We start from the raw sequence: 13,964 nt of genomic DNA, 5'->3' as shown, positions 1-13,964 counted from the left end.
AACCGAGGAATAGCTCCATGCTAAACTTCCTTGATTAAAATCAGGGCTTTGAACCTGTTCTGGTTTGAACCCCTGCTGAGAATTTGCATTTCTAACAAGTTCCCAGCTGATGCTGATGCTGCTGGTTAGGGACCAATTCTGAGAACACTAATAGAGCAGTGGTTCTCAAAATTTATTATACATTAAGAATCACCTGGGGATCTTGTTCAACTGTAGATTCTGATTTAGTATATCTAGGGTAGAAATGCAAATTCTCAGCAGAGGTTCAAATCAGAACAAACCAGTTCAAAGCCCTGGTTAAAAAAACCAACCAGTACCATCATCCCTAATCAGACTGGCAAACAGAATGTGTTTTGGTAATGAAAACTATTTAGATGGCTGTATCCATAGTTTTTTGAGGATTTACTTTGGATTCTCCCAAAGAAAGTTATATTGAGTTTTTATTGGTGATTCTAAGTATGTGTTTATAACAATTAAAGTGTGATAAGTGAATTTAACATATTAAAAGTTTTATATCATCTGTTCAGAAAAGATTATATACTATACAAACTATTCAAGTCATACAAAACCATTTTTCAGTGTCTTTTCAACTGAGAAGAATCCTATTCAGCACGCTTCTCCTCCTGAGGTGGTTCATACTGAGCAAGCTATGAGGCAAAGATAGAGGAGTTTAGGTGAATTTTATTCTAAATTGGGTAAAAAATAATAGCAAAACAAAATGTGGTAACCATTCAATTACTGAACCAGTAAGTTTGTTAATATCACTTTCTATACCTATCCTTTCGAAACCACTCAGTGATTTAAGATTTAATACAATCAACCCCAATAAAAGCCCTTTTTATATATAACTTTTTTAAAATTACTGGGAAACTAGAGGCACAGCAGCCCAGGCGCAAGGACTAGAAGGCAGGAGGAGACAGGAAAGCTGGTAATAGGGAACCTAAGATTGAGAAGGGAGAGTGTTGACATGCTGTGGGGTTGGTAACCAGTGTCACAAAACAATATGTGTACTGTTTAGGGAGAAGCTAGTTTGTTCTGTAAACCTTCATTTAAAGTAAAATAATTAAAAAAATTACTGGGAAACTAAGATTTAATTCCAGTTCATGACTATTACTCAAGTACATGCTATGCACTAATCTCTATCTTCTCAAAGATTAGAAAATTCTGTGGCTTATACTAAGGAACTTTCTTCTTCTCCACCAAAAGTTTACTGAAATTTCCTCTAAAAAGTAGAGAAAAATAATTATATGACGTGTATTAATCTAGCCAGTCAAGGAAGAGTAACTTTAATGCCTTTGACTTCAAAGGTGCCAAAAAGTTAACTGACATTTTTTTACATCATGTATCTTGGACAATTTGAAATATTGCATTTCCTCATATGCAAGATTGTGGTCCCGAGAGAACAGTAGGCTAAGAAAAGGTTTGGCTTCTGCCAATTAGCTGTGGGATTTGAGAAGGTTATTTGACATCAGCATGCTTTAGTTTCCACACCTGTGTACCTATTTCAGTTATCTCACAAAGTTGTAGAGGAGATAACCACGCATTGTGAGAAATGCCTAGGGTAATGTAAGAATGCATCATGTGATTCAGAATGTGGTAAAACCTCAAAGATTGAGAGTTGAGGAATTTGAAGTTTATGAAAATTCCCAGGGGAGTCTGAACAAAGAAAAAACTTGGGCACCAGAAAAAAATGAAGTGCAAATAAGTTTACAGAGGTATATTAATCCAGGGCCACCACATATGACCATGCAGATTGTACAATGAACAGCTCCAAGAGGAGCTGTTCACAAAGTAGTGTTTTTATATTCATCTACTTAAATCGACTGCTTAAGAATCTCAGAACAATTCATTTCCTTATAAACAGCAGTAACCAATATTCTCATCTTTTTGTTGATGCAGGTTCCCAAGAATCTCTTTCTTGACCACACTTTGCTTGTCCTATCACAGTTGGTCTTGGGCCTTTCTAAAGGTGGCATAATTCAGTCTTGGCAGTTAATTCAGATATTTACCCTTCCCTTCCTCCCCCATATAATCAGTAAAGGTAAAATGATTTTTAACATGAATGCTTTCTTAAAAGTTTACCTTTGCTTTCAGTTTTTTATTTTCTTCTACAATAGCTTCATATTTCTCTTTCATTTCTGCCAATTCTAGGCGAAGAAGCTCTATTTCTGGATTTTCTGGGGTGGCAGCTCCTAAGTGATGCTTTAAAAAACTAATACCAATGTTAAGAATTTACTTCTTAAAGTTGAATGAAACTAATGAAATAGCCCAGGTAGCAATTTATCCAGAGATCATCATCCAAAAACTTAAACTTTTTCAATAAGCATATCTTATTGAAGATTATTTCACATATTAACCCATTGCTGTTGAGTAGATTCCAACTCATAGCGACCCTGTAAGACAGAGTAGAACTGCCCCAAAGGGTTTCCAGGCAGCAGCTGGTGGATTCGAACTACCAATCTTTTGGTTAGCAGCCAAGCTCTTAACCACTGTGCCACCAGGACTCCATTTCACATATTAGCTATGTGAAAAAAGAGTTATCAAAAATAAGGCTTTTTTTGTCTGACTTCAGACTGGGAAAGGATACTCCAAAGCACTATTAGGTTTCTCTGGTTCTTCATATAAGGCTACCAACACTGCAAATCAAAAAGCAACAGTTAAAGTCTTAAATTTGATTATATTCCATAACTCAAATATTATATGCCAAGCACATTGCTAAACATTATCCATACAGTGGTGAACAAGACTGATGAGGTTCCTGCTCTCAATAAATTTAGTCTAGTTCAAAAGATAAGCAAGGAACTAAACAAAGAGTTCTAAACCACAATGCTGGATTATGGGGTTATGGGAGCACAGTGGAAGAGCACTGTTCTCAGCCTAGAGAAATAAGACTTCAGGCCTAGATGATGAGTGTTTCAGATAAAATGGGAAGGCCTGGGGGCAAGAGAACAGCACACTGAGGAACTGAAAATTCAAGTATGGCTGGATAGAGTTGTGAGTAATGTGGCAGGAAGGGAAGCTGGAAAGGTGGTCGGGGATCAGACTATGGAGGGTCATGTAAGTTTGGTTGGATTTTGATCCTCAGAACAACAGGCATATAATTAAACAGTTTTAAGCAGGGCAGTGACAGGATCACACTTGACTGCAGTGTGGAATATGGACTGGAGTGGGACAAGAACAAAGGCAGGAAGCTCAGTTAAGGGACTGATGTGGTAATCAAGATAAAAAAATATATAGTGACATGCACTAGAATGATAGAGGAATGGGGACAAGGTGGGTGGATTTGAGAAAATTTTTAGGAGAGAATCAACAGGTCTGTGGTAATTATTGGAGAAGCTGTGAATTCAAAAATATTCTTCAAGAGCCAAGTTTTATATACAACATGCTAAATAATCACTAACCAAAACCTTTTACCAGTAATCAGCATGCTCAAATCAACAGTAAAATACACACTTCAGTGGTTTCATATCCAGTAGTTCATGTCAGCACTACCGTGCTCATTATCTTCTATTAAACAAGTTCCTCATAGAATTTACTACTTAGATAAAAATCCCCCTAGACCAGTGGTTAACCTTTTTGTGGGTCATGGAACCCTTGGAAAAATCTGATAAAAGCCAAGAAAAATCTAACCACACACACAAAAAATGTGCAAATCTAGACCCCAAGTTAAGAACTGTTGTAAACCAGCTTACATGCTTCCCCTTTGAGTTTTACTCACTTACCAAAATTTAGACAGTATGAAAAAAAAATCAGATGGACAACTACTTTTAACAGCTTACACTGAGTTTGCAGTTATTCTCCATCTAAATACACGTACAACACAATTTTGTTAGCAATTAACATATTTATACTACTAATACCCTCTTCTCCCCTGTCTCCTTTCAGTGTCTGACAGTTTTAACTAGTAAACCAGTTGCCATCGAGTTGATTCTGACTCATGGCAACCCCATGTGTTGCACAGTAGAATTTCACTCCATAGGGTTTTCAAGGCTGTGACTTTTCAGAAGCAGATCGTCAGGCCCTTCTTCCCAAGTACCTCTGGGTGGGTTCAAACCACCAACCTCTTGGATAGTAGTTGAGTACCTAACCATTTGCACCACCCAGGGACTCCTTGATAGTTACAGTACTCTTTTAATTCCTCTATTATTTCTTCTTTAAATTATATGCTCAAACCTGTTTTCTTCTTCCATTAATTTCCACTGTCTCTATTAAATCCTAACTTTATAAGACAGGGATATTAATACTCTTACCCTTTCCTCCACATCTTCCCCCACTCCATTTCTTTCAGAGTCTAAATTTCTGCCAACTTAATCAATGGTGTTTACAAGGTTGATAATTACAGAAGATAATGTAAATGTCAGGGGGCCCTGGTGGTGAAATAATTAAGCACTCGGCTGCTAACCAAAAGGTTGGCATTTCGAACCCACCCAGCAGCTCTTTAGGAGAAAGACCTGGCCATCTGCTGCCATAAAGATTATAGCAAGAAAACCCTATTGGGCAGTTCTGCTCTGTCACATGGGATTGCTATGAGTCTAAACCGACTCAGTGACACCCAACAACAATGTACATATTAAGTTTTCTGTACTCTTCTGTAGATGAAGACGACAAGGAGGACTCTATACCTGATCATGTTTACCCTTTTGCCTTAGCAGCCTGGGTTTCTGGAAGCTGATGTAGTGCTCAAAATAACTAACCAACTTATGTGCTGCTAAAATGCCTCTTCTTCCAAATAATTTATCATCATCTTTTATCTTTAACCAAGTTTCTGTTATGGATTGAATTATGTCCCCCCAAAATATGTGTTGTAAATCCTAACCTCTGTGCCTTTGGTTATAATCCTATTTGGGAATGGGTGTCTTTGTTATGTTAATGAGGCAGGATTAGCATAGGGTGTATCTTTAGTCACTCTTGAGATATAAAAAAGATACAAACCAAGCTGATTAGAGAGAAAAGCAAGCAGAAATGGCGAAGAGAGATATCAAGCCACATGAAGATCACCAAGGAGCAGCTCAAAGAGACAAGGACCTTCCTCTAGAGCTGACACAGAGAGAAAGCCTTCCCCTGGAGACAGCACCCTGAATTTGGACTTGTAGCCTCCTATACTGTGAGAAAATAAATGTTTGTTAAAGCCATCCACTTGTAGTATTTCTGTTATAGCAGCACTAGATAACTAAGACACAGTTTTACAGAGTTTTAATGTTATAAGCAATTTCAAATCCTCTTGGGAAAAAACTGGATAAAAATTATAAATTAAATCTGTATAAAATACCAACGTTTAGGGTTGAAAATCAAATTTTAAATAGACCATATCAATAGATACTATGTTAAGTTGTCTGACGTTATTTAGGAGACTGGAAATCTAGGGAGACTGAGGGGTTAGATTCCAGTGGATGTGAACAAGGGAGAGGAAGCCTCCGATGGTTTCCAGTCTCTCAAAAAGCAAAATGCTTGTATGGCCACAAGGCTGTACATCTGGGCAGTCACCTCCCACAGCCATCACTTCTCTGTCTTTTACCATTCTATCCTTCACTCACTTTATCCAGCCACCCTGGCCTCCTTACACGTCTGGAACTCTTGACATCATACATTGTTTCATTCAGATCTCTGCTCATACTTCTTGAGAGGCCTTCCCCCACCATGCTATATAAAATGGCACACGCATTCCACCCATCACTCTTCATGCATTTACCTTGCTATGTTCTTATGATCATAACACTTAAACCATCAGCTAACACTATGTATTTATTGTATGTCTCTCCCAACTAGAATATAAGCTCATAGGAGCAGAAACTTTTTTTTCCCACTGCTCTATCCCCAGGTTACCGTTGAGTCAAATTCAACTGGAGGGCACCTAACAACATCCACAGTGCCAGAAACAGACTTCAATAAGATGGTTAATAAATAAAAGAAGCAAATTTGTTGAGATTTTCGAGAAGGATGTCAGCAACATTCCAAGCATTTGTGACACTTCCAGAAACAACATAGCACATCTCTTTCACAAACCAAAGCTGTTGCTGTTGATTCCAACTCATAGCAACCCTATACGACAGAGTAGAACTGTCCCCATAGGGTTTCCAATGAGCCAACTGCTGACCTTTTGATTAGCAGCCGAGCTCTTAACCACTGTGCCACCAGAGTAGCCCCATGTTTGCTGACATTTATTTGCAAAAAGAATGGGAAACTAGCATGTGAACCCACGATAGGTAGCAATTCAAAATTTCTAGCCTATGCATGGTACTTAAAAGCCCTGCTTTCTGCTAAGACTCAGAATTATCCTTCTCCCAGAATTTTCCCCTAACATTTGCTTTTGCCCAAAGAGCAGTTACCAATTATTTCTGAGACACTTCCTATTCTTTTCATATGGGTCCAGGTCCTCATCCTTTCCAGCTTTTCCGTTCTACACCTTTGAAAATCCCAGCCAGAGAGTTAAGTGACATATAGCAAGCATTCAAATTACTGCTGAGCTAATGAAGTAAGCAGAGTTCCTGAGTGGTACAAACTGTTAATGGGCTTGAATGGTTGGAGGTTCCAGTCCAATTAGGATGTCTCATAAGAAAGGTCTCCTGAACTACTGTCGAAAAATCAGCCATCAAAAATCCTATAAAACACAGTTCTACCCTGACATGGGGAATCAGAATCAATTCTACAGCAACTAGTTTAATGAAGTAAACAGAACCCTATCTATCCGAACCCTCCTGTTTCAAGCATCTTACTCGTCCACTTAGATCCTGTACTGCTGGGGGAAGAGATACAGTGTAACAGTAAGTTTCTGTTTTAGAAAGTGACACCAGTATAACCATTTTGACGTGCCCTCAAACACTAAACTGTACTATTTTAATTTTGAAAGCTGCGCAAAGAATTGATAGACACTAAGAAACGGGCGTTGAAAAGCCACAACAAAATTGGCTATGAATCGCCTACTATGGGGTTTAGGCTCAGCTACTTCATAGCCCACTTTAAATCTGCCAATTTTCCCACTTGCCCCTTTGTTCGAGGGAAAATGTTTCTCCACAAGATTCTGATACTCCGCAAAAACCAAGGCGAGAGGTATCCGGATCTCGAGGTCTTTTACAATCGCGCCCACTGCGGCGGCTAGAAGCAAAGCAACGGAAGTTGGAGAGACTTCGCAACAGCTGCAAGAGTTTCACTCCGTGGCCCAGATAGTGAGAACGTGAGCGAGGCTACCCCGACCGGGGCGGCGTCCGGCAGCCGGCAGGTGCTGATCCCCGCGGAACCCCGGGGCCCACCTTGCTGGACCACAGACGGGTTCCACCTGCTCTCCCTCCTCCACGCCACAGCCCGTCAGGGGCGCAGCGCAGAAGAGCACGATGAGGGCACGAGGAACCCTCTCCTAGTACATGCTCACCCTTGGTCAGCGTGTCCAGCACCCCCGACTTCTCCAAGTACCTCCGGAACTGCTCGCGCTTCGAGTCGGCGGCCTGAGAAGACACGGCGGGTCAGTGGCCGAAGCCCGAAGGAGCCAGAGTAGGAAGAAGGCGCTGGAAGTCCGGCAACCCCGCCGCCGCCTCACTACCCCAAGCCCCTCAAAACCTCTGCGCGCGTCCCCACTCCCACCCGTAGCCGACCAGCGGCTGGCTACCGACTTCACGCCCCCAGCCACGCCGCGCCCTCCTTACTTTGTAATGGGCCATAGTGACAGCGGCAGCAGCGTAGCTGGCGCCCGAGACCGTGGCTGGCGGGTTCTGAGCAGCACTGCGCTTGCGCGGGAGGCCACGTGCGCCTGCGCAGTTAAAAAACACGGTAGGGCATCGCCGGGGTGTGGCCTGTTTTCATGGCGACCAGGACGCTCTGAGTTCCCCGTGGCGAGCTGAGCGGAGGGAGGCTGCGTATGCCCGCCCCTGTCGCTATCGAAGCAGCACCTCTTCTTCTTCTTCCGGTCCGCACAGCGATTCGGTTGCTTAGCAAGAGACGAGGCTATGGTGACTCCGGAGCAGTGTCCAGGTGGGGCTACAGATGGGCGTGGCGTCCGGAGGCGGTGCCTGCGGAGCCCTCGAGGTTTGCTGCTGGGTCCCGTGGGGCACCGCCCGACGCAGGGAGGGGGCGGGCCTTTCTCTACTGGGACCTTGGAAGCCTTGGTAACCTGTGGGCACGACAGTCGCAGAGAGACCCTTGGATTTCAGTTGGCTTGAGAACAGTGTTTAGGATCATGTGCTCTAACGCCACTTATACGTTTGGATTCTTCTTGTTTCTATGGCTAACGGGCCTCTGGAAGGTGAGTAGTAATATGCCAGGCACTGCACTAAACACGTGTTCGTTTCGGTCTTCACAACATCCCAGTAAGGTAGGTACTGTTAGTAAGGTGGCAAGATTAGGTGACTTGTGAATAGTAGAGCCAAGACACCAATCCAGGCAACCTGACTCCAAAACCCTCTTTTAATCATGATGCCATAGGTAAGCTGGTAAACGAAAAGCTACCAATCTTTTTGTTTAAGATTTTATTTACTAGATAGCAGCATTATGGTTATCCTCAAGACACATCAGGCTACAGGAAACTGAGTTAGGTCTCAGAGGCAAACAAAATTGATCCAGTGTTCAGAAATAAAAGATTAATAACTAAAAGGAGCAATTATATTGATCAAGAACAATCTCCTAAGTCTGTGGTCCCTTCAAAGAGAAAACCTGGTTCCAAACCATTTGGCCTCCGTTCTGAACATTGACTTTCCCAAAATCTGTTTTCACACATTCTGATGGGAACCATGCCTGATTTGGTAATTCTATGTCTTTAAATTTAAAACTACCTTTCACAACTCAGAATTAGAGCAGTTTTCCCCTTCTTGAAGGTCCCTGGGTGGCACAGTTTGCCCTCAACTGCTAACGTATAAGTTGGCAATTCGAACCCACCCAGCAGCAGTGCCGTGGAAGAAAAGGCCTGATGATCTGCTTTCATAAGATTAAAAACCAAAACTAAACCCGTTGCCATCAAGTTGATTCCAACTTGTAGCGACCCTATAGGGCAAAGTAGAACTGTCCCATAGCGTTTCCAAGGAGCAGCTGGTGGCTTCAAACTGCCAACCTTTTGGTTAGCAGCTGGGCTCTTAACCATTGCACCACCAGGGCTCCTTCGTACAATTGCAGCCAAGAAAACCCTATTGAACAGTTCTACTCTGTCCAAGAAAACCCTATTGAACAGTTCTACTCTGTAACACACAGGGTCACCATGACTCAGAATCTACACCTTGGCAATGGGTTTGGTGGTTTGTTTGCTTGTTTCCCTTTCTGAAATGAGTTTACAGTTGTCTGACTTAACAGCTGGTCCTCAGAGCTGTCTTGTCCCTATTTTGTCCCCGTTCCATCCCCACTAGGCCACTTCTATAGTATAACATGCAGAATGTCTAAAAGCCAACAGCTGTTCATATCTGAAGGTCTGTGGGAGCCCGCCTCCCAATGACGTTGTTTGTTGGAGACACTAAATGATTTAAAGGACAAGCACTAAGACTTTTGCAGGTTCTGACAAACTCAGAGTCAAAGGACAACTCTCCCAAAGAATCAGGAACGTCAAGTGGTTGGGAGTCTCCCTGTAAAAGAGGAAGTGTTCTGATTGTGTCCTCTCCGAACTGGCCCTTGAGGCTGCCTTTAGGAGGTAGTCTCTGGTTGTGATCCTCTGTAAAGGGACCCCATGTAGCGTTAAGCCTCTTTGGTTTCCAGTTGCAGTTAGCTGGCAGAGAGAAAACTTTTGGGGGTGACTGCCTCATGTGGTTTTCCAGATCTACAGTAACACCTCTAGAGTAATGGTTCCTTTCACTGTCTTTGCCATCATTTTCTCTTCTCTCCCTTACCTGGTTATCATTAACTTCTTTTCCAAATATTTTATGAGTTCCTTCATTATTACTTGAGCTGATGTGTTGAATTTGACTACAAATAGTATTAATTGTGTGCATCTCATTAGAAAGTACAGTTTCCTGTTCATCCAAAATGCATTTCTCATCATTTCCACTATAATTTTCAGGATCTACCTGCAATGCAGAAGATGAATTTAGACTGGGATACACTGTTGTGTGTGTTTTCTTTTCCACTAAGAGATGATAGTCAGATGCAGAAGGGAGTTGCTTCAGTGAATTTGCAGATGTGCTCTTATATTTGGCAGAATTTTGTTTTGACTTGTTTTCAAAGAGTTCATTATGTTCATCCTTCAATTTATATTGTCCCCAAAGCCCTCTTTTAATCTTTTTAAAACCTAGGTGAGCAATTTCTAGAACATTTAAGAAAAGTGAAACAGTGGCTATGGACTGCATAAACAATAGGAATATTGTCTTTTCTGTTGGTCTTGAGATAAAACAATCAATTGTGTTTGGACATGGGTGGCTATGGCATTTAAATAGAGGCTGTAAGTGAAATCCATATAAAAGATACTGTCCAATCATGAACCCGACTTCAACTGCAGAGCGAGTGAAAATGTGTATCACATAAGTGCAAAGTAAGGTTCCTCTGAGTGGAGCTTTATTAAGTTTTCTTTGCTCCAGCTGACAAAGCTCCTGCTCCAGTCTCCATCTGTCCCCAGGCACTTCAGATTCAGCCCCCTCCAGTTCTCTTCTCAACTGAGTTTTCATCTCCTGCCTCTCTTTCTCCAGAACTCTCAGTCGGTACAAAGCATGGCCCATGTAGACCAGGGATGGTGAAGATACAAATATGACCTGTAGAACCCAGTATCTAATGAGGGAGATGGGAAAAGCCTGATCGTAGCATACATTTCTGCAGCCAGGTTGTTCTGTATTGCAGATGAAGCCAGACTGCTCATCATTCCAGACATCTTCAGCTGCTACACCCAGAACGAGCATTCGAAATATGAACAGGATGGTGAGCCAGATCTTTCCAATTATGGTGGAGTGGATGTGAACTTCCTCCAGAATACCTCCAAGGAAATTCCAGTCCCCCATGTTTATTTAGTCAGCCATGGTCTGAACCCCATCAATTAGGAGACAGGTAGATTCTTCCATTCTAAAGAGACCGCTGTTTCTTAAAGCAAACCTATGGCCAAAAGATGAACAAAGCGTCACTCTTCCAGTGTGCTGGTTGCTTACTTTTCCTCTAGATAGCAGTGATAATCTGTTGTTGTTGTTAATTGCTATGGAGTCGGCTCCAACTCATGGCAACCTTATGTATGACAGAAAGAAAAGTTGCCCAGTCCTACACCAATAATCTATTACCAGGAATATATTTAAGACAAGTCAGGAATTTAAAATCACTCATGTTTCAACCTAATAATGCAATTTTTAAAAAAAAAGTGATACCTGGGGGAGGTATGTATATATTCTCTACTAAGAACAGAATTGTAGGATTTTCTGCTAAAAAAAAAAAAAAGTCTTCTTATTTGGCTGATAGGAAGCTTATTCTCTTGTTTTTTAAACTGTAGAGTTTTCCTAAAATTACTAGCTTATAAACATTTATTAAGGTTATGTTGTTGTTTTTAGTTGCCATCAAGTCCATTCTGACTCATGGCAGCCCATGTGTGCAGAGTAGAGAACTGCTCCACAAGGTTTTCAAGGTTATGGCCTTTCGGAAGCAGATCGCCAGGCCTTTCTTCCCAGGCACCTCTGGGTGGGTTTGAACCACTAACCTTTCAGTTAGTAGTCAAGCCCTTAACCATTTGTGTCACCCAGGGACTACGTTATATATAAGTTATAACTAGAGTCAATGATTTTTAAATCTCATTTATATATAAAGGAAAATGAATTTGATAATTCAGTAAGATAGCAGTGTCTTACTGATAGCATTTAATGAAACCAGAGGAAACAGATCTGGCTCTTGCTGCAGGAATTTTGATTAGTTTTTAAATACACATTTAAATGTTTAAATTCTGATTTCTTTCTGGCAGATGTTGTGCATTTCCAGAAATCCATTTTAGTAACATTTATGAATATTTATAAAATTCTTATTATACTTTGCTGTGAAAAATTTTGGAAAGGTTTATCATGTTAAAAGGAATTCCAAAAATTCTAACTATTTTGTTGTAACAGAATGTTATTAGATATTACCTAAAATAAATGGACCACTGGTGTGTAGTGATATTATAGAAATTTTCATTGTAACAATATTTGATCTACTTAAAACATGTAGCTTGCTATTTTGCAGGGGGCAGTGGGGTCAGTTATAATTTAGCTACCAGTAGGTTCCATATTAAAACTGATATCCTAGGCTCTCAAAGAAAACACAAAAAGAGTGAATGTTTTCATTTAAAAAGTAAATGTATGTCCTATATCCCTTATATAAAGGCAATATTACATAATCAAATAAAATACTAGGATAGTATAACTACAAAATATGTTCATTACAAAAACCCTGCAAGGTAGGTATATTGCTTCGCCATTCGACAGATGAGGAAACTAAGGCATACCTTAATTACTTTAGCGTTTGAACCCAAAACATCTGGTTCTAGAGCTCGCTCTTAACTGTTTTACTAAACTGATGTTTTTCCTCTTTGAACAAACTTGAAATTTGCATAAAACAGACGTTAAGAGATCATCTGTTTTCCTCTTATAAAGTTTAACTATTTAAATAAGAAATGTCAAATAGTGATAATTTTGGCTTTTAAACAACTAGGTCTAGACTTTTTAGTTCCTTTCTTAAAGCTTTGTACAGTTAATAAGACTTGGCAAAAGCATCAACCTTCTAAAATTTAGTTGTGTTCCTGATATAGAGGAAATTTCTCTTTGACTTTATTATGTTAAAAATAGTATACTGTTTGACCCAACAATGCAAGGCAGTTTAAAATGTAAGCAAGAATGTTCATAATTGTCATAAAAACATCTGAAATAATTACTAATACAAGAAAGACTGGTTAAATACATCCACAGTGTGGTACTATGTAGCCAGTGGAAATGATAAATATACACTAATATGGAAAGACATGTTGTTTCAGTGAAATTCAAATAATAAAATAGAATAGTATGGCCCTCATTATTGTAGAAATATATATTTATTTACATGTAGAGATGCATACAAAAAAGTTTAGACGGTTCACCTGAAGCACAATTGAAAAAAAAAAAAGTCAAGAAGAAAATTCATCAAAATAATAACTGTGATTATCTCTGGATGGTAGGATTACAATTGATTTAATTTTTATAAGTATATGTATTTTAATTATTTATAAAGAGCACTGGACTTTTATAATCACAAAAGGAAATAAAGGGTTGTTTTTTCTTCCTTTCCCTTAAAGGACAAGAGCATTGTATTCCTTAAAAGAAGAGGCAGCATTATTTAGAAAATCCTTTTTATTAAAGGTTTTGTAGCAAAAACATGAAAACTAGTATATATAGATACAGTACCATAGAATGCAAAAACAAAAGATAAAAATATTTCTATCAACTTTCTTAATTAGCTGAAACAGATTAACACAAACCTTTCTTAGTTTAGGTAAATCTGAGAAGCAATCATGCTTAGCAGGAGAAGTTATATCACCACCATCTTCAACTTATTTTCTGAATTTGTCCCTTTGGGCGTGTAGAGCAGATTCAGTGTAGTTCAGTGCAGTGAGTGAGTCAGCCATCAGCTAAAATCCATTTCCGTTTGCTCATTCTTGCTTCTAGAGCAGTGCTGTCCAATGGAGCTTTCTGCAATGATGGAAATAGTCTCTATCTACGCTCTCCAATCGGGTAGCTACTCATCACATGTGGCTGTTGAGCCCTTGCAGTGTGGCTTGTGCAACAGAGGAATTGAATTTTTAATTTTATTTGATTTTAATTAAATTCTGAAGAGCTATATGTGCCCAGTGGCTACCTTATTGGACAGCACAGATATAGACTATTTCCAATATTTTTAATAGCACACACAGTTCTAGAAGACTAGAGATGTGAGCCCCAGATTAAGCTGAATAAATGGTTCCTCTAAGAGCTATGGCTGCTAACCAAGAGGTCAGCAGTTCAAATCCATCAGCCACTCCTTGGAAACCCTATGGGGCAGTTCTACTCTGTCCTATAGGGTCACTATGAGTCGGAATCAACTCCACG

The 13,964-nt window shown here is 40.2% G+C and overlaps 2 protein-coding genes and 1 long non-coding RNA gene across 3 annotated transcripts in view; 1 reads left to right on the top strand and 2 right to left on the bottom strand.

Annotated features, from left to right (window-relative positions):
• Positions 1–186: 186 nt before the first annotated feature.
• On the bottom strand, positions 187–7,724 carry MYCBP (MYC binding protein). Its single transcript, XM_004371917.2, has 5 exons — positions 7,638–7,724; positions 7,367–7,439; positions 2,588–2,636; positions 2,083–2,212; positions 187–647 (listed from the first exon to the last, which is right to left on the bottom strand). Exons 1-5 carry the CDS (start codon positions 7,650–7,652, stop codon positions 603–605), a joined length of 312 nt encoding a protein of 103 aa, XP_004371974.1. The 5' UTR covers positions 7,653–7,724; the 3' UTR covers positions 187–602.
• A 177-nt stretch (positions 7,725–7,901) lies between these two features.
• LOC111819669 (uncharacterized) overlaps positions 7,902–13,964 on the top strand; it is a 31,731-nt gene continuing 25,668 nt past the window's right edge. Inside the window, exons 1-2 of the long non-coding RNA XR_002823251.1 lie at positions 7,902–7,962; positions 10,738–10,815. This is a non-coding gene — a long non-coding RNA (uncharacterized LOC111819669). The remainder of the gene's footprint in view (positions 7,963–10,737; positions 10,816–13,964) is intronic.
• GJA9 (gap junction protein alpha 9) lies at positions 9,199–13,809 on the bottom strand. The gene is made up of 2 exons (XM_004371916.2): positions 13,358–13,809; positions 9,199–10,986 (listed from the first exon to the last, which is right to left on the bottom strand). Exon 2 carries the CDS (start codon positions 10,893–10,895, stop codon positions 9,372–9,374), a length of 1,524 nt encoding a protein of 507 aa, XP_004371973.1. The 5' UTR covers positions 10,896–10,986; positions 13,358–13,809; the 3' UTR covers positions 9,199–9,371.

The sequence above is a fragment of the Trichechus manatus genome, unplaced genomic scaffold, assembly GCF_000243295.1.
Source record: "Trichechus manatus latirostris isolate Lorelei unplaced genomic scaffold, TriManLat1.0 scaffold00015, whole genome shotgun sequence".
NCBI lineage: Eukaryota > Metazoa > Chordata > Mammalia > Sirenia > Trichechidae > Trichechus > Trichechus manatus.
Note: the sequence above shows the minus strand (reverse complement) of the source record. Positions and strands in the feature narration are given on the sequence as shown.

Bases quoted from the DNA above. Each gene is read 5' to 3' on its own strand.
- MYCBP (XM_004371917.2), bottom strand. The intron at 2,637-7,366 runs GTGAGCATGTAC...TTTGATTTGCAG, and splicing joins GCTGGACACGCTGACCAAGG to TGTTGGTAGCCTTATATGAA. The intron at 2,213-2,587 runs GTATCCTTTCCC...CATTGGTATTAG, and splicing joins AAACCTAATAGTGCTTTGGA to TTTTTTAAAGCATCACTTAG.
- GJA9 (XM_004371916.2), bottom strand. From the start codon at position 10,895: ATGGGGGACTGGAATTTCCTTGGAGGTATTCTGGAGGAAGTTCACATC.